Source organism: Dermacentor silvarum, chromosome 6 (genome assembly GCF_013339745.2).
Source record: "Dermacentor silvarum isolate Dsil-2018 chromosome 6, BIME_Dsil_1.4, whole genome shotgun sequence".
Taxonomy (NCBI): Eukaryota; Metazoa; Arthropoda; class Arachnida; order Ixodida; family Ixodidae; genus Dermacentor; species Dermacentor silvarum.
The window spans coordinates 169,344,757-169,367,300 of record NC_051159.1 but is presented as its reverse complement, the minus strand read 5'-3'; the positions used below and the strand labels follow the sequence as shown (position 1 = coordinate 169,367,300).

Below are 22,544 nucleotides of genomic sequence, written 5' to 3'. Positions count from 1 at the left end.
AAGTTTACCGGGGGCACAACGTCTTTTTAGAAGGTTGTGAAGAGGTCAGCGATGATGCCCGCGCTGTACCGCCATCAACGACCATCAGCGACGAAAATGTGACGCGCGCGAGATATATTTTGTACTCAGACCCTCGTTTGAGTGTCCGTTTAGTGGCACAGACAGTAAACATTTCAAAAAGTACCGTTCACGAGATTTTGACGAATAATTTTCAAATGCGAAAAGTGTGCGCGAAGCATCTTGCGCAAAATATTAATGGACGACCAACAATCAAGCCGAGTTGAAACATGACAGGAGGTTTAGGACTTGTGCGAAAGTGACCCCCACGTTTTGGACAATGTCATCACAGGTGACAAGACTTGGTTGTTTGAATACAACCCCGAAACAAAAAGGCAAAGTGCCAAGTGGCACAGCTCGGCGTCCCCTCGCCCCAAGAAGACCAGAATTAGCAAGTCAAAGTTCAAGACCATGCTGATTGTGTTCTTTGACATCAGTGGCCTTGTCCACCATGAGTTTGTACCCCATGGCACAACCGTGAACGCCAAATTCTACGTGAAAGTGCTCAAGCGACTCAAACGAAGGATTCATCGCACCCGGCCTGATATCGGGGGCGATTGGAAAACTTCACCATGACAACGCACCATGCAGCCTGCACCGCCTTCCTTGTGACCCGCTTCCTGGCCGATTGAAAGATGTCAACGGTTCCCCAGCCGCCCTACAGTCCTGACGTGGCTCTCCCAGGCTTCTTCTTCTTTCTGCACTTGAAAATTCCCATGAAAGAACATCATTTCGCGACAGTTGGCAAAGTCGAAGAGGCTTGCACCAAGGCTCTAAAGGACATTCCTAAGGAGGCCTACCGTGACGCTTTCGATGGTTGGAAATCTCGCTAGAAGCAATGTAACGACGCAGGAGGAGCCTATTTTGAAACATTTTATTGTGTTGTACCGATCTGATCAATTAATTTCTTTTTAATCGACTCACTGACATTACTTTTTGGACAAACCCTGTATAAATAACAACTAACAGCTAAACTAAGAACTACGCATGGGCAACTTTTTTTAACCGTAGCACTCATTGTGATCACAGTTACACGTTGACAATATCCAGTACGAGCACAGTACCGTTCGTACGCTACAAGTTTTGCATTGTAACTTCGCAGTTTTATTGCCGTACGTTAGGCATAGTAGTGTCAAAGCCGCTGGATCCGTTTATCTGAGTGGGCGTTCTCGCGGAGCGGGGCGAAGTCTCGAGCAGTGGCTGCGAAGTGGGGGAGCGTGACGTCAGCGGTCAACGCCAGCGCGCGGGCCAAGGATTGCGCCGCGTGGTTAGAGAAACGGCAGCAGATGCGCGCCTTGTGTAAAAGGATGGCGTCGCGCGGGAAACAAAACATGAAGATGCTGGCTCGCGCTCTCGGCTACTAAAACACATCGTTCTTCTTGTAGGTGGGTCGTCGTGAGTCTTCATACGCGGTGATTCGCATATCGTAAACAACCAGCGTAGTGGTTGCCGCGTTGGAGCTCCAAAGCAAACGAAGGTGTCTCAGCCGAACACAAAGAATATCCTTAAGGAAAACAAGGTGTCCCAACAGAACTCCAAAGACGGACCCGTGCTTACGCATTTATAACGAACCTGCAACAGATCATTCCAAATTTTATTTCAAGAAACAATACAAAATTAAGCATTATGGTTTTCTTAAAGTTAGGCACTGGGAGGCACGTGAAGAGCACCTGCGCAAATAAGTTATGTGGCCAGGGGGACACAAAGTGAGGTGATAATTATCGCTGTCAGCAGCCGAATTGACTAAAATTGAATAATTAACTTTTTATTCACTGCAGTAAGAAACACGACTGCCTCTAAGTTTTAAATACAAACATACCCACTTACTGCAGTCGAAAAAAAATAATTGTTCAATTTTAGTTAATTGGACTGTTCACAGCGACTATTATCATCTCACTTTGTGCCTCCATCGAAATGCGGCCGCCGCGGCCGGGATTCGATCCCGCGATCTCGTGCTCAGCAGCGCAACGCCTGAGCTGACTGAGCCACCATGGTGGGCTACAGGTGTTGCTCTAGACGTATAAAACGCGGTTTTATCGTGAGCGGAAACGGTGAATTTCGATAACTAAGAAAGGCTACTATCATCATCATCATTGACAGAAGCTGACCCCCCCCCCCCCCCCCCCCTCAGAAAAAACCTGGATCCGCCCCTGAGTACAACCCGGTGACCACGTTTGGGTGTGGACACCCGTCCGTCATGAGGGGTTGTCGGAAAAATTACTGCGCAGATACTTTGGCCCGTACAAGATCGTCAGGTGACTCAGCGGCGTGAACTACGAGATCGTCCCTCCGAGGCCTAATATGAGCTCGAGCCGACGGCGGGCACGAGCCGAGATTGTCCACGTAGTACGAATGGAGCCGTACTACGCCCGCGAAGAAGTGCCCCTCTGATCAACTTTCTCCCACGCCCTCTGTCGCCCTTTACTCTCTCGCACCGGCGACCGGGACGGTTGCTTTTCACGTGGAGAGTAATGACGCGAAGTAAGCTGCCCACTACGAGTGCCGATCGTCAGAAGTCAGCTGCCCACTACAGGCTCCGATCGCCAGAGAGAAGACGACGAAGGGGGGTGCAGTTGTCCGAGCGTTTTATTGCGATAGCAATTATATGGACACTTCCACCGTATTTCTGCCGTCGGCGTCGCCGTCGCCGTGAGGTTCCGTATAGATAAAATCTCTGCCGCGCGCCGTATGCCCGAGCGGAAGCGTGCGGGGACGCACGCTGTCACGGAGGGCGAACGCACTCAATCTTCCACGCGCAAGCAAGGAAGCGGGAAGCGAGCGCCGGAGGGAGCGGGCGGGGGGGGGGGGGGGGGGGGGGGGGGGGGGGGGGGGGGGGGGGGGGGCGCATTTCTACTCTGCCAACAACCGCGCTCGTCGCTCGCTCGCACCGTCTCTTATCTCCACACGGCTCTGACCTTTATGCGCCGTGCAGCCGCTCAGTTTCCGTTGAAGCGATAGAACGCACGTACCTTCGCCGCTGCGGCGTATCCGCTTGCTGCCAGAGTTTTGACGGTCGTTGTCTGCAGTCATTCAGTGTGATCTATTCATGTTTGTTTGTGCGCGCTCACACCACGCTTGTTCATTCAGTTAGTAATAGTCGGGCCACATTTTCCAACGCACGCTACACATGCAATGCTGCCCGGATCGGCAGTGCAAGCGCTACAGGTGTGTCCCTTCGCACGCGCTGCCCACGGGCAGCGCTTCTCATCAACACCACCGTTTCACACGCGCCTTCTCGTGGTCATCGAGTCTCTCTTCATGTCGGTCTACTTACGCCGCAGCACACCTGCTTACTCAATCAGGTCATGTTTACTACAATTCATATTTCTACCAAAGCCGCTCACCTTACTTCGTATGACATTGCTTTGTTGCTATCGCATTCATTGCTTCGCCCTTAGGGCGAAACTGTGACATTTTTTTTACGAGTGTCGGCCATCATTAAAGAAGGCTGTTCTCTTTCGGCGAGCCGCTATTAATTATCTTCTTGACAATCCGCCTTTTTCATTTTCCTGTGATGCGCTCTGACGCACGCTACCGGAAACGTTTTGGTAGGGTGCCGGGGCTTTCGCCGGTTGATTTGTGAACCTGCGCCCTTGTTGAGTGCGCATCGGTTGTGCATTTCGTGGACCGCGAATAATTATTAATGGCTTCTGCGGGACAGCATGTCGTTCCTGGAAGCTATGTAGCACTCACCAACTATATATGTAGGGTGAGCAGGCGTGATAGCGCTGTTTTGTTTATAGTGTGGCCTATATAAAGGTACGCTCAGTACCCTCTGCCAGCGCGGCTGCTTTGGAGTTTGTTGTCGCCGACTCCTGCACTTGCACCTCGCTTTTCTTTCAATTCTTTTTGCACATTCTTTAGACATTTTGCATAAATAAGAAGTTTTCGAGCGCGCAGCCTTCCGCGTCGGATTTAGCAAAGCGGTGCGCTTGTTTACATCGACATCTACAGCCACGGATCGTTGTTAGCGTCAAAAATTGGGAAAAGGCGCATCGCTGATATGAACAAAAAAAAAGTTGTCGCAGTTTCACCTGAAAGGTGAAGCATCAATTGCGATAGCAAATTTGAAGACAGCTATACGGAGTAATGATAGCAGCTTTATCAGCTGTATAAACTTGGACATGCAGCAGCACCGGCAACACGCAGAACTGTTGTCGACGCCGTCGGCGTTTCGCCCGCGTTCGCTCAAAATGCTTGCGGCGTTGGTGACTGTTGCCGGAGCCTCTGATATAAATAGGCACTTGGTGCCGCAGCTAAACGTCGCCTCCCTTCCCTCCCCCTCCCCCCCACGGCCTTTCGTGCGTCGGAAGAAGGCACGTTTGCTCTACATATATGGTGATTGTAGAGGAGGAAAGAGACGCCTACTTCTGCAGCCCTTAATGGAGCACAGAGCAGAACGCGCGTTTGTTCTCCGCCGTGCGTTCACTCCCCGTGATAGCGCGCGTCCCTCGCGCCCTTTCACTCGCACATACAGCGTTCGGCGCGCGGCGACGATTTCATCTCCATTGACGTCATACGGAACCTCACGGCGACGGCGACGGCGACGCCGACGGCAGAAATCTGCTTTTGAGTGTCCATATAATTGCTATCGCAATAAAATTGACAAAACGTCGAATAAAACACACATACCTGCTCATATGAGCCGCGTTATTCCACCGTGAGACGAGTCGGTATGAGCGCCTGAGCTACTCAACGGCGACTGTGATCCAGTTACAAATATCGGGCTGTTAATTTATTACTGATTCTCGCTTTTCTTTAACTTCATCATACTTAGTTTGCGCGTGTCATAAAGCATTATTAGAGAAAAATGTGGCCACATAAGCGCTCATTTAAAGGCCCTGTTGTTCTCCCGCAAAAACGCGGATGCCATCGCTGACACCGTTGGTATATAACTGAGCGAGGCGGCTGTTTATGCTGCTGTACCGAACGTACCGTCTCTTGTTTCGCGTTTGACGCAGAGATAACCAGTACATCTCAGGAATTAAGAAATGCGTGAGCATACCAACACCTACAAACCGACCCATCTACGTTGCGAATACGAGCGGCAGCCTACGGGAACGGTGACCTTGCAGATTATTGTGTACGCGCCGTGCAAAGCTAAGAGTAGTTTATTTCAAATCGCTAAGGCCAGAACTGAACTATAAAAGCAGTTTCCTTCGTCCTAACTTGCTTACTTTTCAGTACAGGTCCGCCGGTAGCGGGTGCACGAACTCGACGGAGCCAGGTCTAAGGTTCGCTAAAATCAACATTGGCTCAAACTTCATGTGCACGGCTTGAGAGGGTCGAAGCCTTGCGCATTTCAACCTTTCAACTTCGTAGGCATGTTTTGACTCACTTTGAGCGCGATTATTTATATATACCAACGGAAGGCGTTGCGGCTATCGCGTTATCGATTCGACGGCCTATCGCGCGGGTTTCGGTCGAACGATGGTATAGGCACGGTGATTTTATTGGTGCCGTCGACAAGAAAGCCCGTCGCAGTACCAAAGCCTGTCTTACGCTACGCACACTTTCAGTACTGCACTGACATCGAGCTACCAGTGGAATTTCAACGCGGTACACGGCATGAGTTGCCAGTAGCGCGCGTCCGAGCGCTTTCTTTTTTTTTTTTTTTTTTTTTCGGGCGACGTTTCCCCGAGATGGGGCCGCACGGCCGCGCGCGCGACCCTTCCAAAATGTTTCTCGACTAATCCGCCAGGGCAGGGCGCATGCGCCGTCGGGCCGTGAAAAAGGCGGATTCGTACGTTAAGGTTGCCAACCAGGAGGATATCTTTATTTTCATCTGTTTGAACAAAATTTCGACAAGCTGTGAGGGAAAATTCATATGAGAGGATATAGTGAGTCTTTTGGAGATCGATAAATCGATGCGACTACAGTCTTGTGCTTATCAACAGACAAGAATGTGCTCCCAAACTCTAGCTCTACGTTGGGACACGAAAACGAGATGTCGTGACGTCGACAATATGGCGGATCCACCATACCGGCTATCATGGAGTATATAGAATTCAGCTGAGTAACGAGTAATGTTGAAACAATGCACGTTCTCGGTGGTGAGCCAGGTCTCAGATAGACAAATAACAGTAAAAGCATGGTTTAGGAATGAGAGAAGGTCAATCACATTATTAGAAAGACTACGAATATTGAAATGAATTAAATAATTATGATTAGGCGCCTTTTCAGCAAGAGTGTCTTTAAGTTCACGAAAACAGGAAAAGTCATTGTGGTTTCGTAGAGCAGTGCAATAGTGTGACGATCACTGGACAATTATGGCAAGGTCTCGTGTGTCTCCTATTACGTGCACCCGGCTCTCCTCAGTCTTTCTAACATTCATAAGCATGCTGTTTTCGCACGGCTGACGCGGAGTGCTTTGACATTCCACGCGTGTGCTCTTAAACTGGACTGAACACAAACCCTTGGTTGAACACGAACCCAGTGCTTTAGGGCAGCTCCGGCGTCATGCGAAGCATTTTTAAGGTTTTGGCGCAGCTTGGCGCAGCAGATCGCAAATGTACCACTTTGTCACAATTGGCGCACCAGTGCCGCCCCTGCATGACTGAACTCGTTGTTAAACTTAGTGCAACATGTGGAAGATCTGTTGCCTCCAGGGGCAACGATAAGACCATGCTCACAACCTGTTGGACCGGAAAGGCATGCGGCTTGTGTAGCATTAAGATTCATCCGAAAAAGCACATGCGCTTGAGGGCTGCCAAAGTCTGCAACAGCTCAGAGTATGATGGCTTTCTGCTTTGCTAGTACAGTATACTTCCGTTAATTCGACTATAGTTACTTTGATTTTCCGGTTAATTCGATCCCGACCAAAGGTCCCGGCCGGTGCCTATGAGCAAAACTTCCTTTATTTCGATCTCAAAATTGGTATTCACCGAGTAAATCAAACGTGACTGATCATCTTCGTCGCAGTACAGCCCTGTCACGCGGTGAAGCAAACACAAATTATTGCGGTGAAGCATATCAAGAATGAAAAAGAGCCACTGTCATGATAGTACGCGTCTCTTAATTATACAGGCGTACACGCGCCGTCTACGGTCACAGTACTAGCACCTAGACGCCTAATAAGCATACTGGCAGCCATTCTTTTTGACGTTGTTGTGGCCATTTGAGCCCTCGTTTCGCCTGCCATGTGTATATCGTATATGAAATCGTTAACGGGTCCTAGGACGCGTTCCTTAATTATACGCGCGCGCACGCGCCATGCACCCAGGAGCGGAGAAAAACCATCTGTTTTGGGAAATCTAGCGAAAAGGAAAGTGGTAAGATGAAAAAACTCAGATAGTCGAGGGCAAACAAAAGAGTGGGGTCTTTCTAAAGCTATGAAGCCCTGCCGGTAAACTTATTAGGCGTACTGTGACCAGAGACGGCGCATGTGTGTGTGTAAATTAAGGAACATATGCAATGTCCAGTAACAGCGGTTCCTTTCGCTGTTTAATATGCTTCATTGCATAACAGGGCTGTATTGTGGCGAAGCCAACTTTAGGACAAATATTGCTTAGTAAATCAACGGTATGTGCCGGCGCTTTCTTTTTTCATATTGTTTAATTCGAATCACTGGATAAATCGACCAGTTTCGTTGGTCTCGTCAGGATCGAATTAATGGAACTCGACTGTATGAAGATGCAAGAAGAAAGTTATAAGATGTGTTTCTTACTTTTACCATTGCATGTACTGTAATTATTAGTGCGGCCCAATAATTAGTTATCAGGCTTATACATTCATTGACAATCTATAAGGAAAGAGGTACAGACGCAATTTCGATACATATGCATCTCCTCTTGAGTCATAATCGCTGTAAGAAACAACAAAAACAAATTTCAAAATCATATGTGCATTTTATTTCCTGTAGACCACAGAACTTGCACATTGCATTCGAAGTAAAGCAAACGAGAGAACAATGAATCACATTACAAACAAGTCTGCAAAAAAAATGTATGTGAAGATAGCAGATCACAAGATGTCACAATGTCCCCAGTAAAATGATCCTTCAGTGGGGCAGTTTGTAATGCTTTCTTCTTTATTGAGATCTTGCACTTCAGACGCTTTTCAAACGAAAAAAAAAAATAATGACAAGACAAAAGGAGAAGTAAAGAAAGAAATACAAATAAAGATCATCTCTCTATGCTGAGAGCATAGAGACCTCTGGAAATAATTTACAAAGGCTTGCGCACAGCTTTGAACGGGTAACGCATGAAAGATGCGTGAACGTGAAAGAAAAAAAAAACATGAAGTAGAGAGGTGAAACATTCCCGTTCGTGCACTGCACTTCCAACTTTGGATGTGCCACACAAACATATAAAAAATTTTGCTTTGTATAAATATATGTAAATCTTCTTTGGAAGACAAACAAATTAAGGCACTGCTTCCACAAGCTTTCGATATGACAAAATACTGGCGGCACACGTTCTTAATACTTTTTGTACACTGCACTTTCAAGAGAAGCGTTCAAGTTGTTGGATAAAGTATAAGTTATAGCAGGGAGGAAATAGTTGGTTTCAACAAGTGTTATGACAGGGACATCATTTATATGGACAACAAAACACTGTAGATGCCTGTTGCCCACTGTAAGATATATATTGAGGAAGTCATTCACATCACATGAACAACATGGAATCATCATCAACAGAAAATGCACATCTACTCTTTCTCTGCGCAGTTCAACCGCACTCAGAAAAATGCACAATTCTAATATAGCTTCTGTCCTAAAGTCATCTCATCTCCTATATTTATTCCTGACGTCTTATAAATGCCGCAGAACGTATCGAGCTATGTTACTAATAAAATACATTAATGAAGTAAAAATTTGATGCTGATAATATACATGTATTTATGTACAAGTTTAACCAAGTCGCAACGTGATGGGCACCATGACAACGCAAAAGGTAACTGCTGTCACCGACAGGCAGGTATTCAGGGTTATAAGCACAAGAAAACAAATGACAAAATGTTGATGTCATGTGCAACAAAACAGAAAACTCCCAAGAGCAAACAGATGAGACAGTGAAATACTTTGGCTTTTTGCTGTATCTTCTTGCTTGGTAAGCTTCAACAAGAAAAGAAAAAAAAAACACTTCTTGTTCATGACTATAATAACGACTGCGTGACTAATGCACTATAAAACAAAGATAAAAGATGAAAAGAGGTACTTGGCAACTTTGAGCTTTACTAATAGTTTTAGCTTAAGTAAATATAATCAGCTTTTCTTTAGGCTCTTCACACACCATGGGCTCATGTGCATGGTGCCACGTTTCTCAGAGATAATAAATTACTGAAGAAATCAGAATGGTGGCTGATTAATGAAAGTGGCTACTGCTACAACTATAATAGACTAAGGGCATTTTTTTAGCCAGCCATTTGAAAGCAGAAGTCACAAACCTTCCAGTTCAGAAATTAATGCAATTCACTGCTTAAGCTATGGTTACGGAGATGACAGCACCGCTGCCATAGCCAATCAGGAACATAAAAATTTTTTTTCTGGCCAGATTTCTCACTTAAAAAAAAACATCATATTATATAAAAGAAACAGCTGAATGCCAGAAAGAACTTCAACTTCTCAAAATGCAGCACACCCTTGATACACCTCACTCAATTTTGTAAAGCCATACGACCAAAATTTTGTCATCTGTGTAGAAAACTATAGCCAGAAGTATTGCGCAAACATTACACGAAGCACTTTAAGCAAATGAAGGCATAAAATTGAAAAACAGGACATGTGGTAAAGATTTGACTTCGCACAACATTGGGAATATCTTTCCCTCTGGGCACAATGCTTGCAGAGAGTAACTGCAATTTCACTCATCAACACTCATTGCATAGTGCACCGCTGTGGTGCTTTGATGAAATGTTAAGTGCCATTAAGACAATTTCCTTAAAAAATAAAAGTATTAACATCTCAGAAGTAGGGTCAACCTTCCAACATACATAGACAAAAATACAAGAACAACTGAAGTTGACACCTGGCAAGTGCTGTCTCCCTGCTACACATAAGCAGGAAGAAGATTTGATGGAAGTGTGAATTGCTTGAGCAAGGCTAATGCTTCAACTCCACGTGAGACAAAGGTAACCTCAGTATTGCAGGCGGCGGGGTACAACGACCGCCAGCGATTCTTATGCTTCAATACGTCTAAGAAAAGGCTCTCAAAACGCTTTCTGCGTTATTAAAATGTTTGTGCTTTTGCAAAGAGTCTCTTGTCTTGTAGCACACGTCAGTTCACCATACACACGCACTGGGTGAGCAGGAATCTGTCCATTGAGTCCGCACCGTAGAACACACGTCACCAACACCACTCATGATGAGCTCGAATCACGCGAAAGACACTAAAGCGAACAAAATCCAGCATCAAAGCTTATTGGCTCAGTCTTCATCCTTCTTTTCGGGCTTCAGCTCAACCATAGCATGTAGCTCTTCAGGCGTGTAGCCCAGCAACGTCTGCAGGTCGCACACGAAGCGGTACACATAGCGCTTGCCAGCTGTCTTGTGGATGATGTTCTTGTCATAGTAGTAGCGCAGGCCTCGGCTAAGCTTCTCATAGTTCATTTTGGGCTTGTTTTTTCTGACGCCCCAGCGCCGGGCCACTTCATCCGGGTCTGTCAACTTGAACTCCCAGCCATCGCCTGTCCAGCTGATGAAGCCTTGGCAGGACTTGTCAGTGAGCAGCTCAAGTAGGAACTGCCAAAGCTGGATTGGGCCACTTCCTGTGAGAGGATGAACAAGATGAGAACAGAATTAAATATCATCATTGGGCTACATAACCAAATTGTTAGGCAAAAAAGCATTAGTTTAGACAGAATCATGTTCTAAACTTAAAATTACTATCCATAAAACTGACTGCCTTTCACTGCTAGTGTGTCCCAGTATATAATTACATGAGATATATTACTTGAGGGCCCATCCCAATATGAAGTAATCCACACTTGTTTCAAATCTTATGTTAGCTTCATCTTGTTCAAAATTCAGTTTGCAAAATTTTTATCAGAGAAATGAGTTTAAATTTAGTGCACTTACACTACTGCAAAATTTCGTTTTTCTATTACACTGAGGGAGCAACACTCATGCGAATCAAAGCATGACTGCTTAGAATAACTTAATTATGTGTCCTTTTAATATGTCACCTCGAGCAATTATTAGTGCTTGCAATGGAGAGAGGGGTGGCTCTGTCCAAGTCGCCTTTGAATGTGCTAGGAACATGCATTGAAAACAAAGCCATGGGCCGGCTGAAGTAGTCAAAGTTGCTGCCATGCTATTGCTATAGGTATAGTAGTAGAAAGCTACAGTAAAATAAGCTGGAAACATGCAAACATACTGGTCTTTACAAGATCAGTGCAACCATGAAAACCTATCAGTGCAAGAAAATCGGCAGTAATTAAGTGCATACAAGCAGCTGAATGAGTCTAAAAGGAAGACTAGCATATAGTACTATAAGTAATGAGTTCTGGCCTAACTGTCGATCAAACTTCTCTTGCATTGAGAAACAAAGTACATAAAAGGGAAAAGACAGGTCTGTGCTTCCTGCGCACTAAAAAAGTTTGGTCATGTAATACCAAATTGCTCAATCTCTCACATTGTCAACTATTGATATTATATCATCAGCAGTCTTCATCATCTGACGCTACTGACAAGACAATTTTGCCTTTGTTTACAGCACACCCAAATTTATGATAAAAGCTTTGAAAACCTAAAGCATGTTTTCAACAGCAAAAAAATTTAGTCATGAATTGTGAGAACTTCATGAAACAATATAAGTTAGCATGATGGTTGAAGTGGCTCAGTCTGTTGCTGGATTGCAGACCACCCACAGCGATATGAAGATCCATGAATGCGCCTTGATGTCAAATGTTTGGTGAGGTTAAGATTTTTGAAGCCATCAAATTTATGATAGCACTAGCATGTCTCTACAATCACCGTGGGACAAACAGCATCGTTCTGAGCCACTTCAATACCATTCTGTTTACTGTGGAAGCAGGAAGCAACAAGGAGAATTTACAAGCAGGAATGCCGAAGGCAACAACAAAAAAGTGAAAAATGCTTTGAAAAGCACAGCCAAGAGCAAAGCTCATCCATGTAGCATTCCACATTAAAGCCATGCACAAAAGCAACAGGCCTTCAAACACTGCAATAAAGAAAATGCAAAGCTAGAAGTTGGGTCATGCCTGAGTAAGAATAATAATACACCTTAAGTTGTTCATTACGTTATTTTTGCACATCTATTTTGCAAGTCTACATACATTTGTGGCGCTGCAAAAATAAAAATGTGAAGTAAAGCAAGAAACTACTCTAAGCATAAATCTCAGTTTAATTTAATTCAAGTATATTTTTTCTCATCAGAGAGGCACTGAGCTCAAGCACAAATTTATGCACATACACATGGTTTTTGACACTGGTGAGCTCACCTTAAATCCTTTACATTTCACATGTGGCACATATGTCTTTACTCACAGAGAAGCTACTGTTTTCTCTGTTCTAATATACTAGCTTGCAGGCACACGAGTTACAATGATGTCCCATTTTACAAAGCAGATTTCAAGGTAAGTTCACAACACAATGCACAATAAAAAATACTGTCGAGGAAAACTTAATCGTGTGCTTGAGTGAGTAGCTACTAACATAGTTGAACAAATTAATGCTAGTGGTACAGAAAATGTACCTTCATTGCCTTTCTGAATATATTTTGATTGCAAGACAAAGTCAACTTCCCTGTCCTATTCAAATACAACAGAACAACTATTTTCCCTATTGTACTTTAAGTACCACCCTGTGTAACCAGTCGGAAATGTTGGTACCCTAAAAGTGTTCCACAGCATTGATTATGTCGCAGTTATGTTCAGCGCCAGAAATTATTCACCAGGAGACACAATTTCCTCATAGCTGCATAAAAATATATTCCAAGTACAGCCCACGTACTTTACCGTGAGTGTCACGCACAGAACCCTCCAATTAAGCATGGGATATTAGTCGTAGAAGTGCAACATGGATGAGTTTCTCTTGCCTGATGGGCAGAACAATTACAACAAATCAAATAGTATTAGGAGATGAAATCTGGGGTAGAAACACCCCCTAACGGTATCGCTTCCACGGGCAAGCAGAACGGTGAGGGTTAGTCCAAGGACACACCAGAATAACCTGCTAAAACGGCCGCTTGGATGACAGGCTTGCTGTCGCCGCCGGCGACGAGGTGCGATCGCTGCAGCGCGCCGGAACTCAGGTGGCCCAGAGGACCGTCGCCACGAAGCGCGTGCAGGGGTCCGAATGACGACGGGTGGTGATGGTGGTGGGGCGGTGGTACGCCGCCGTTGGCTGCGGCCGCGGCTGCGGCTGCGGCTGCCACGCCGTTCTGGTGGGCGGCGGCGGCCGCTGCCCAGTGGTCGGCAGCGCTTTGGACGGCCGTGGGTACCGTCTGGAAGGGGGGCTCGTAGTGATGCGCGCCCGTGTAGCGCTCGGGGAGGCCCATGTCGTGGTGGGAGTACCTCGCTGCAGTCAGATAAAGGAAATGCGGAAGAAGACATCAGACACACAGCCTTTGACGGGAGAAAAGAGAACTTCCCCAGAGAGCGTCACTTAAGACAGGTAAGAAATTGGACACTGGGTCAACCGATCAGGAACTCTACTTAAAGGGTCACTAAAGAGCTAAACTAAGTTAGTTTAGTCTGGGGATATTATATTTTCAATAATCGATCTGCGCCTATGTGGAGGGAAAACATTGGTTATTATGGGAGAAAACGAAGGGTATTCCTTTTTTAATTACGTTGGTTATTGCTACGCTGTTTTTACCTTTTTACGCATGCTTGGGTCCCATGTTGGTTCAAAATAAGTTCTCGAAACTCACTTGGTTCAGTCATCGGTTACATTAGAATGCCTGGTCGCCCTTGTTCATCGATAAACTATGTACTATCCACCAACAGGTGCTGTCCAAATCTCATGACATTACAAGGAGAGAGCGCGGGAACTATACAAACCCGTCTTTCACGTTTGCGTCTCTTCTGGCTTATCAGCTCACGTTAAGACTGACGCTTCTAATATTAGATAAGCTTAATTTACCCATCCAGCTTAACCTTCCTTTTTAGTTTACCTTAATTATAAAGGGCAAAAAGCAGGCGTGCACAAAGTTGGGCAACAATATTTCTAATATAAAGGAACTATATCAGCAACATATTCCTCATCATGTACGATACATCGGTTTGATGACCACGGTATGGAAGGTCATGACACCCACAGCAGAAGTTGTTGGTCAGTTGGCTTACACAAGGATAGGCCAATGATAACAGTGGTGTCACTTACGTCTGGAATACTCCTTGCTCGTCGTGTAAGTGGGCTGGAACTTTGATTCGTGCACGACGGCGGACGTGGAAGGGTAGAACTCGGGACTCGAGTCCAAATAGGGTGGGTGAGACTGCGGCGTCTCGAGACCGTACTCCTGGGACTCGTCGTAGGAGTTGTGGCCACCGAGCGCCATCTCCTCCTGGTTCATGTCGTTCAAAGTATGGAGGCTCTCGCTTATGTGGTTGTAGCCTCCTGGACAAATCGAAACAACGTTTTTGCAGGGCAACATAACACTGATGTTATCTGCAGATTATTATGCATACGAAATACAGCTGCACACGTTACTAAAGTTTCGAATGGGGTTATAGCCCGACGTGTTCCCATTCCCATGCATTTGCATTCCCATGCACATGTAAACCCATTTTCTGTACTTCTCGCATATGACACAGACATATGACATTCCACGGTATATGGTTCTCGACTAGCCCATGACGTTAATGCGTTCGCCCGATTCGAAAACTTACGTTCTTGGAAGGTTTGACAGAGGCTGCTCCTCTTATTAGGTAATACATGGAAGCAAGGGGTAGACTAGCTATGCCGATGACGTCGCGGCAGACTTGCACAGACGCCCAGTGGCGCTCCGGTCGCATCCCATTTACGACTGCAGCGCTGGTGCTGGAATTGACGACACTTTAGTTACGTGGTACAAGTTCACTGTGCACTACAGGCACTTGGGAGGTCCCGTTATATTCTGGACCCTCGACCAAGCGCCGAAGGCGCCATAAGCAAGTTAACATTGTTGGAAAAATGTGGAAATGGTGTATGATGTGCATGCAGCATGTCGACTTAGTATATGTGGCCGTCCTAAACAGTGGAGTGTTCTGTGGCTCGTGAAAAACAAACATCGCACTTATAACATTTTCGTACGCTTCCATTCTCGATAACAGGTTTGGTGTAAAAAAAAATTACAGTAAAGTAAAATAGGAGGGCTACGACGAAAAGCGCCAGCAACGACCACAAAGAGTTACCGCGGTCCGCAGCCTGCAAGGCGAACGGGCGGTCACGCATGCACTCAATTAATGTCTGCGTTCATTGAGGCTGGTGGCCTTTCAAGAGAGACCAAAATTGCGCGGTCTGCGTGGTGAAGCAAGTTGGCAGGAGGCGGAGGCCAACGGAGGAGGGCCCGCCCTCACTGTCTGTGCTGCGGTGGACGGCAGTGACTGCCCGCAAGGACCAGCTACAGCTCTCACGGCTGCTAACTCCACCGCGGCAATTCGGCTGCAGCGCTTCAAAGGGATCGCGCAATTTCGCAACCAAACCGACCGGCGTTCTTTTCTCGGAGGCGTAGCGTGCCCTCCGGTCGAGTGCGACGCGGGGCCCCGGAAAAAAACGGCCCCCGCCGGAACACGGTCCGCTGCCACTGACCACGAGCTGGTCCGCCACCGGTCAGTGCGCAGGGGCACTGCACGGCTTCTTGCTCGACATATATTGGGCAACCGACTCCCAATCAATGGCCCGCCCCACAGAGCTGAACCCCGTACCACTCGGGCGCGCATGAGGCAATCTCTCCCTTCTCAGGAACTGTGTGCAAGTCAGTTCTTAGAACCGTCTTCGCAACGTCTCTCGGAATCTCAAGTGTTTGCCCCGTTTTCAGCTTACGGTGCAGAATGAGTATAGGAGGTTGACGCTAATTCGTCGCCATTGCATGCTTGGAAGAGCGAAGAGAACGACTCCGGCGTACGGAAGTACAACTGCTTAGCAAGCTATGGATTCCTTCGTACCACTGCAGCGTTTTCGATGTGCGATGTGAAAAGAGATGGGAAGTATTTATATTGCCACATTGTAGGCTTATTTTTCATGTCCGGTTTGATGGTGTACATATTCTATGCACCTGTAGTTGTTACTTTGAACACGCAAGTGTAAACAAAGTACGTTTTTAGCGAAAACACTTTTTAGTGACGTCAGTATTGTTTATAATTTTTTTTTCAGAGAACGTTTATTGTAAACGTCGTTGTTTCACTGTATTGTTACCTCCCAAAGACAGAAATGTGTTAGTTTGCGCGAACTTTTTATTCGCATTGATTCAGTGTGTTGCTCTCTGTTCCTTGGCGCTGCCTAAACCGTGTTTTCGGGTCTCACTAAGGGGTAAGCTTATGTCATTAATATATCAGATTGAATTCCGCTGCATTTAAGCCGAATTTATACACACGCGAACACAAAACTACAGCTCCTCGGCGGAAAAAAGCCGTTCACACAAACATAGTATGCGCATAGACTGCAGACGCCAATTCTACTAAGCATAACTCTTCCAATGGACGGTTCCGCGTTTCTATTTTCTTTATTTTTTTTTCGTGCACTAATGCCGCTTCATGATCTAAAATAACTCGAATTCCTCATAATTATTTAAATAATTCACAGAGAAAAAGTCTGGTTTAGTGTTCCTCCTGAACTAAACTTTAAATAAGATAGGGGTTGATACAACGTCGCGCGCTCAGTAAAATCGGGGAACAGATGTCGAAGCGGCGCAAGTGTATCGACACGCACGCATCTGAAGCGCCAGAACGTGCGTTGCACCGCGATTCGGAGAAATCAGCTCTATGCACGGCAGCGGTGGCGAACGCTTTCATAGCGAGTGCGAATGAGAAAAAGAAACTGAACAGGGCCCCACTCCACGTTTGTGACTTGCTACGCACGCGCAACAGGTGGTAAGCGCGACGGGCCGAAATCGGCGCGGGAAAAGGAAACGCATCCGCCCAGCCGTGGCGAGAAACAACGGAATGGGCTAATTTAGGGCCTGCAAAAGCCGGCATAGAGGAACACGTACGGGCGATAAATTCGCAGGCCGACAACTTGAGACAGAGAGGGAAACACGCCAAGACGCACGAAGACAACCCGGCATACGGATCGATCCGAATAAGTCTCGTTTCCCGCAAGATCGACAGCCGTGGGAGCGACGCTGACTGCATGCAACCTTCGCGAGCGGAACCACTTTTATTCTGCCATGTTCTGGGCGGCATGCTTCGCTTTCGCGCGACCCATTAGGTTCGTATGGATATATCGCGTAGGTTTTGCTTCTGCGTTCTAACACACTCTTATCCGGGCCAACTGGATCCAACTGTCTTGTACACACGGCGGCTGAGTCACGCCGTCCGTAGGCTCGCAACTGCCTCAAAAACAGCAAAGCGATGTCGGAGAAGAAATGAAACAATCCTTCTGCGTAAAGTTTTTCCAGCAATACATAATGGTTCCTAACAGTAACGTTGAAGTGCGCGTAATGAGAAAAGCTCCATGTCCTGGGAACGCTCGATACTTTCTCGGTACAGGTTCAAGTGCTACGCGGGAAATGTTTCTTGCGGGAGAACGACGATGATAGTGAAACTATGCGGGAATAGCGTGGAGATGAGAAATCGAGCGCTGATGCTAAAGGCTCTCACTCCATACGAATCGTCGCAATCACTACACAGTGACTATAGCTATTAGGCAGAACTCTCCACGGGACCACGAAAGACGACGCATTTTGCCTTGTCGGCGGCGAGACCGAGAAATGATACTCCGTACGTAAACGCCTATTATGACTAATGCGTTCCCCGTGTCTTTACCCTGATGGAAACACTACTGAAAGGCCGTCGAGAGAAGCAGAAATGAAAAATAAATAAGGACGGATGCTTGAGCAATCCAAAGGCAAATCAGCAACTGTTTTTGTAGCGGTGTATATTTACGGGCCGGCTGTAGAGCCTCACCCGTATGCAGGAAGTCCATCACGCAAAAAGGGGGAAAAAATGTAAAAAGAGGCAAGAAAACGACAAAGAAAATTATGTCGTTCTTCAAAACGGCTAATAGAGGGAAGGAACAGCAGAAACCCGACCACCGCCACGCGCCAACAAGGTCGCCAACAAACCCGGAAGAAAAAAAAAAAAAGCGGGAGGGGGGAGAGCGAGAAAGAAAAGGCGTCGCACTGACCAACGGACCACTTCGGACGCACTGGAGCCGTGCCTTATTTTTCCCCGGCTCGAAAAGCGTTTCTTAACTTCGTTTTCAGCCCACTGGGCAACGCACATGTCGCAAGGCCATTACGTCATTTGCTCGGTAGGCCTGTTTTTGCCATGGTGTGGTTGCTTTGCTTCGTCCTCTCTCTCCCTCTTCCTTTCACTGTTCGCTCTGATGATTCTGTCAGCTTCACTTTCGGCCGTAAATCCCGACGTCGCGACGCAATCGTCTATTATGTGTGCTGAAGCCAACAGCACGCCCAAGCGCCTAAATTTTGCGCAGTCACAGAATTACAACGGCCTCTACATTTGCGAAGTCATTTTTCTCTTTTCTTCTTCCTTTGGCACGCGCCTCGTTAACGTATCTTGCGCATCCTCATTTTCCCGCCGTAAAGCTTAATGTGCATATGTCATTTCATGTGGTATTATCGCTGTGTTTTCTTCCGATTATAGTAAGATGACAGTTCAACGCCGCCCCCCTTTCTACTTCTGCTTTCGCTCAGCACTCTCTTGACGTCAATAGAGTTTTAGCATTTCGCTTCGGTTCTAACTTTACCACTAACGCTCCCGCCACCTACCTGCTTGGCACGAACTGTAGCTAAACCGTGCCATGCATGCACGGCGCAGCTCGATCAGCTTTGCAAGCGCAAATATGGCGTCTGGCATCGTTACAACGGTAGAGCAGTAGAGGATCGCCAAAACACTTTTATTCCTACTTTCTGAGTAAGGAAAGAAGAAAAAAGAACTCGCTGGCAAATTTCCGCACTGTAGCGAATTTTCTTGACACACTGAAGGTTCCCGAAGAGTGCTGGAACAATACGGCGAAGTTGGATATGTGGGGCAGGGAACCTGCCATAGCACACTGAAAAACAGCCTCCGGTTTCACAAAACGTACGAAACGAAGAAAAAGGCCCCGGAAAGCCAAATAAATATTTTGTGCTCACGCGTACCCTATCTCAATGACTAACACACTTTTCGCATCTCGGGAAAGCCGAGCGCACAGGACAGCCACAAATACCTTGTGGTATACTGCGATAAGGAGTCAGGGGGAAGGTTCGTACCGTATACTTCTGTGGATGACGCGCGATTTGGAAATTCCGTGGAATATACCGAGGAGCTTACGAAAACTGCAACGAAGCCTTCTACCGAACACAAAGATTGCTGGTCGTCATTACGCACCGAAACGTGCATGATATCGCAAAATATAAATCAAAAGGTCAACCGACTGTTGCGGGCTATGTTGACGGGTGGTAATAGTTAGCGAGCAATGTAAGAAAACATAGGTTCCTTGAGGTAGAGCGGAACCGCTTCATAATTCTTCCTCTAAAAACGTTCGTATTTTCTCCCCTTCTATCATGCCCACAGAGGTGTACTCAAAATCTGAACATCTCGAGTTCTCAGCAGTGGATCGCAATTTAGAACTTTGTCAAAACACTGTATAGTGTAACGTGGCTTCTATGCGTGGTTACCTTGCCCAAAAAAGAGAACCGCTGAAAGGCAGAACACCTTGCGGCTGGATGGAACAGGCATCGTGACCGCGACTATACCACGCGCCATATCCCGGTCCGAATGGCTAAATATCGTGCAACGAAAGACGTGTGGGCCGACAACCGTGCTGCAAAGTTCGCGGTCTCCTGTAGCCGACAAACAAAGGACCGCAAAGCACTCGTCGGCCGTCGCCACAGAGCGAAGAGGCAGGCGAGACACGCTATCGGCGACCGCCCTTCTGTTTGCGATGCAGGCGTGGTGCGAGCAGCATACAGACGAGCGAGAGCTGGCAGAGCCTCATCTCGCCGAATCAGACGCCTTTGTGGTGAACCGCGGCCTGCTCGACGGCGTCGCCCATTTCTCCTGCTCGCTTCTAGGTTTTTTTTTTTTTTTTCTCTCTCTTTCCGTGTAGACGGAATGTGCGAAGCACTGAGTGACGATCCTTGGAGGTCCGAGTACCGACCTGGCGCCGATAGCTCCGCGACCGGTTGTAGCTCACGCGGATTCTCCAGATGGCATCTACGCGGAAAAGCTGGCACACTGACAGAGAAAGCTGGAGCCATGGGCCGTTATTTCGCGAGTTGGTGCAGACGAGGAAGATGGAGAACAGTGGTACAGCTAGGGAGGCACGCACTCACGCGCGCTCGCACGCACGCACGCACGCATGAACACACACACACAGCCTTTTTGTGTTCTTGTTTGTCCAATTTTCACCAAGTGCATATTCTACTTTTTATCTTTTCCCGTCTGTTTCCTTGAACTATATTATCTCGTTACGAGACACTATCACCCTATTGCCCCTTTCGTTATCTCTTCCAAGAGTCAAGGTATTGTCTATAGGAGTCAGCTCCGATCACGGTCGTTTCTCGTGAAAGCACCAGGGTCACGTGGTGGCACTGGCGGATTGCGCTGAGCGAGAGGAATCGGGGTAACCGAGGAACTAGACCTTTAGTAACAACCATATGAAGCCAAGCAAAGCATAGGGGGAAAATGACAGTGTTTAATTGTTATCAGTGAAAAAGCAGTTTAATCGCAGCTCCGTTTTTCTTAGCTTCATTGCCTGATGTCTTCATATGTCGACGAATATTGAGCGCTATCCAAGTGAAGACTTCATTATACAGCTTCCTATCTGAAGTCACCACTGCAGAGATTCAAATCTGCAGCACTAGTCACTGAGCCTATTCGTGGCAAACGAAATTCGGAAGGGCGACGCTTAGGGAGAGGGTGAGCAAAGAGATGGGAAAACCGCGCCAGCGTGCGACATTGGTTCAGCTCTCAACACAAACATCCGCCGGAAACCGCTTCGGTTATTGTAGGTCAGGAACGAGCGAGAAAGAAAAGAAGACTCAGAAACGAAGAGAAGCAAACACGGTTCTCGCACATGCACCGAGAGAAGCAACAAAAAAGAAAAAAAAAAACAATGCAGAGAAAAGGAACGCAATGCGCCAAGAGAGCGTAACAGCGTTCGGCAAACACGAGAAAGTGAAGAGGCCAAGCGCGAACAAGAGACGACTGAGCACGAGCCCAAAGGGTGGTTCACTAATCGAGCAACCTTTTTCATTATTTCAGGAAGGGCTTATCAAAGACGAATGCCCAAATCCCAGTGGAACTAGGAGAACGGCCGAAATGTAGAAAGTAACCGAAGCAAAACGAAAAAAAAAAAAAATCTGCTTTCACGTTCGCTCAGGTAGTGAATATCCGGGCACAGTAGAGACAGATAGGGAGAGATGTGGGGGAGGGAGAGGAGGAGGGTGCCGTGAAGAAATAAAGAAACGTGGGTAGAAAACAAATACCCGAAGGGCGGCGCCATTGGAGCGCATAGAGAAGCTCATAAATGCCGCAGCATGTGCGCATACTATTCCTCGACCCACCATGGCACAAAATATAGAAGAAAAAAAGGGGGGCAGACGAGAAGCAACAGTAAAAGAGAGAGCGGACAGCAGCGACAGGGAGACAGGGCGAGAGAAAAGAACCGCGCGTTTCCGGTGGAAAGCGACCGCTCACCACCGTGCGGGCGGGCGTGCGTGCGCGCGCAACAACAGGTGAGCGAGGAGCCCGGAGGGGAGCGAAGGTTGGAGAGAGGGGAGGCCCTGCCATCCCGTTGAGCGAGACGGGACCAACACCGGGCTGCGGCGGCTACGGGCCCGTGCATCCGCGAGCCACACCTCCATTTCCGAACCGCGGCGCAAAAAAAGTTGCCCTCACGCCGTCCGCGCAGTGTCACGCGTATGGAGCCATGCCCAAGGCGAGAGAAGGCCCGCGTCACGATGGCTGCTTCCATCGACGTGGCATTAGCTAGCTCACTTTTTGACTTTCGGAGCTTCGCGCGTTTCTGCCTCTGGCGGACGCTGATCCGTGGCGGCGGTGCGCGCCCGAATCGGCCGGTCATTTCCGATTGCCCGCTCCTCCGTTTAGGAAGAAGGGAGGAGCCGACGCATAATGCTTGAACCGGAAGCTGTAATTAGCGGCGGAAGTGAGACTATACTGCGCGCCGCTTCTGTCGTCACAAGCGGGAGAAGGAAGTCACTTTTGGCTCCATTACGAGAGCCGCTCCACCCACCCTCTTCCTGGCTGCTTTACGGGGCGCGCGATACACGTGACCTCTGGTCGCTCGCGCGGGCTAGACGCTTATCCGGGGATTTGTTTCAAAAGCGCCCGCCCCGGATAAGTGCGTTAATTAGACGCAGCGGAAGTGACTGCCCAGATTGACCATGCCGTAGTAGCGCGTTGTGTATTCCAGTGAA

The 22,544-nt window shown here is 47.4% G+C and overlaps 1 protein-coding gene across 7 annotated transcripts in view; it reads right to left on the bottom strand.

Moving 5' to 3' along the window:
* Nucleotides 1-7,884: 7,884 nt before the first annotated feature.
* LOC119456377 (ETS-like protein pointed) overlaps nt 7,885-22,544 on the bottom strand; it is a 180,678-nt gene continuing 166,018 nt past the window's right edge. For 6 of the 7 annotated variants that reach the window (XM_037718095.2, XM_049669795.1, XM_037718101.2 and 3 more), the window contains 3 exons: nt 14,345-14,578; nt 13,181-13,537; nt 7,885-10,764 (listed from right to left, as the gene is read on the bottom strand). In XM_037718095.2, the coding sequence (XP_037574023.1) occupies nt 10,424-10,764; nt 13,181-13,537; nt 14,345-14,578 (932 nt within the window). In that variant the 3' untranslated portion in view covers nt 7,885-10,423. The remainder of the gene's footprint in view (nt 10,765-13,180; nt 13,538-14,344; nt 14,579-22,544) is intronic. The other variant, XM_037718096.2, reaches the window with a different exon arrangement.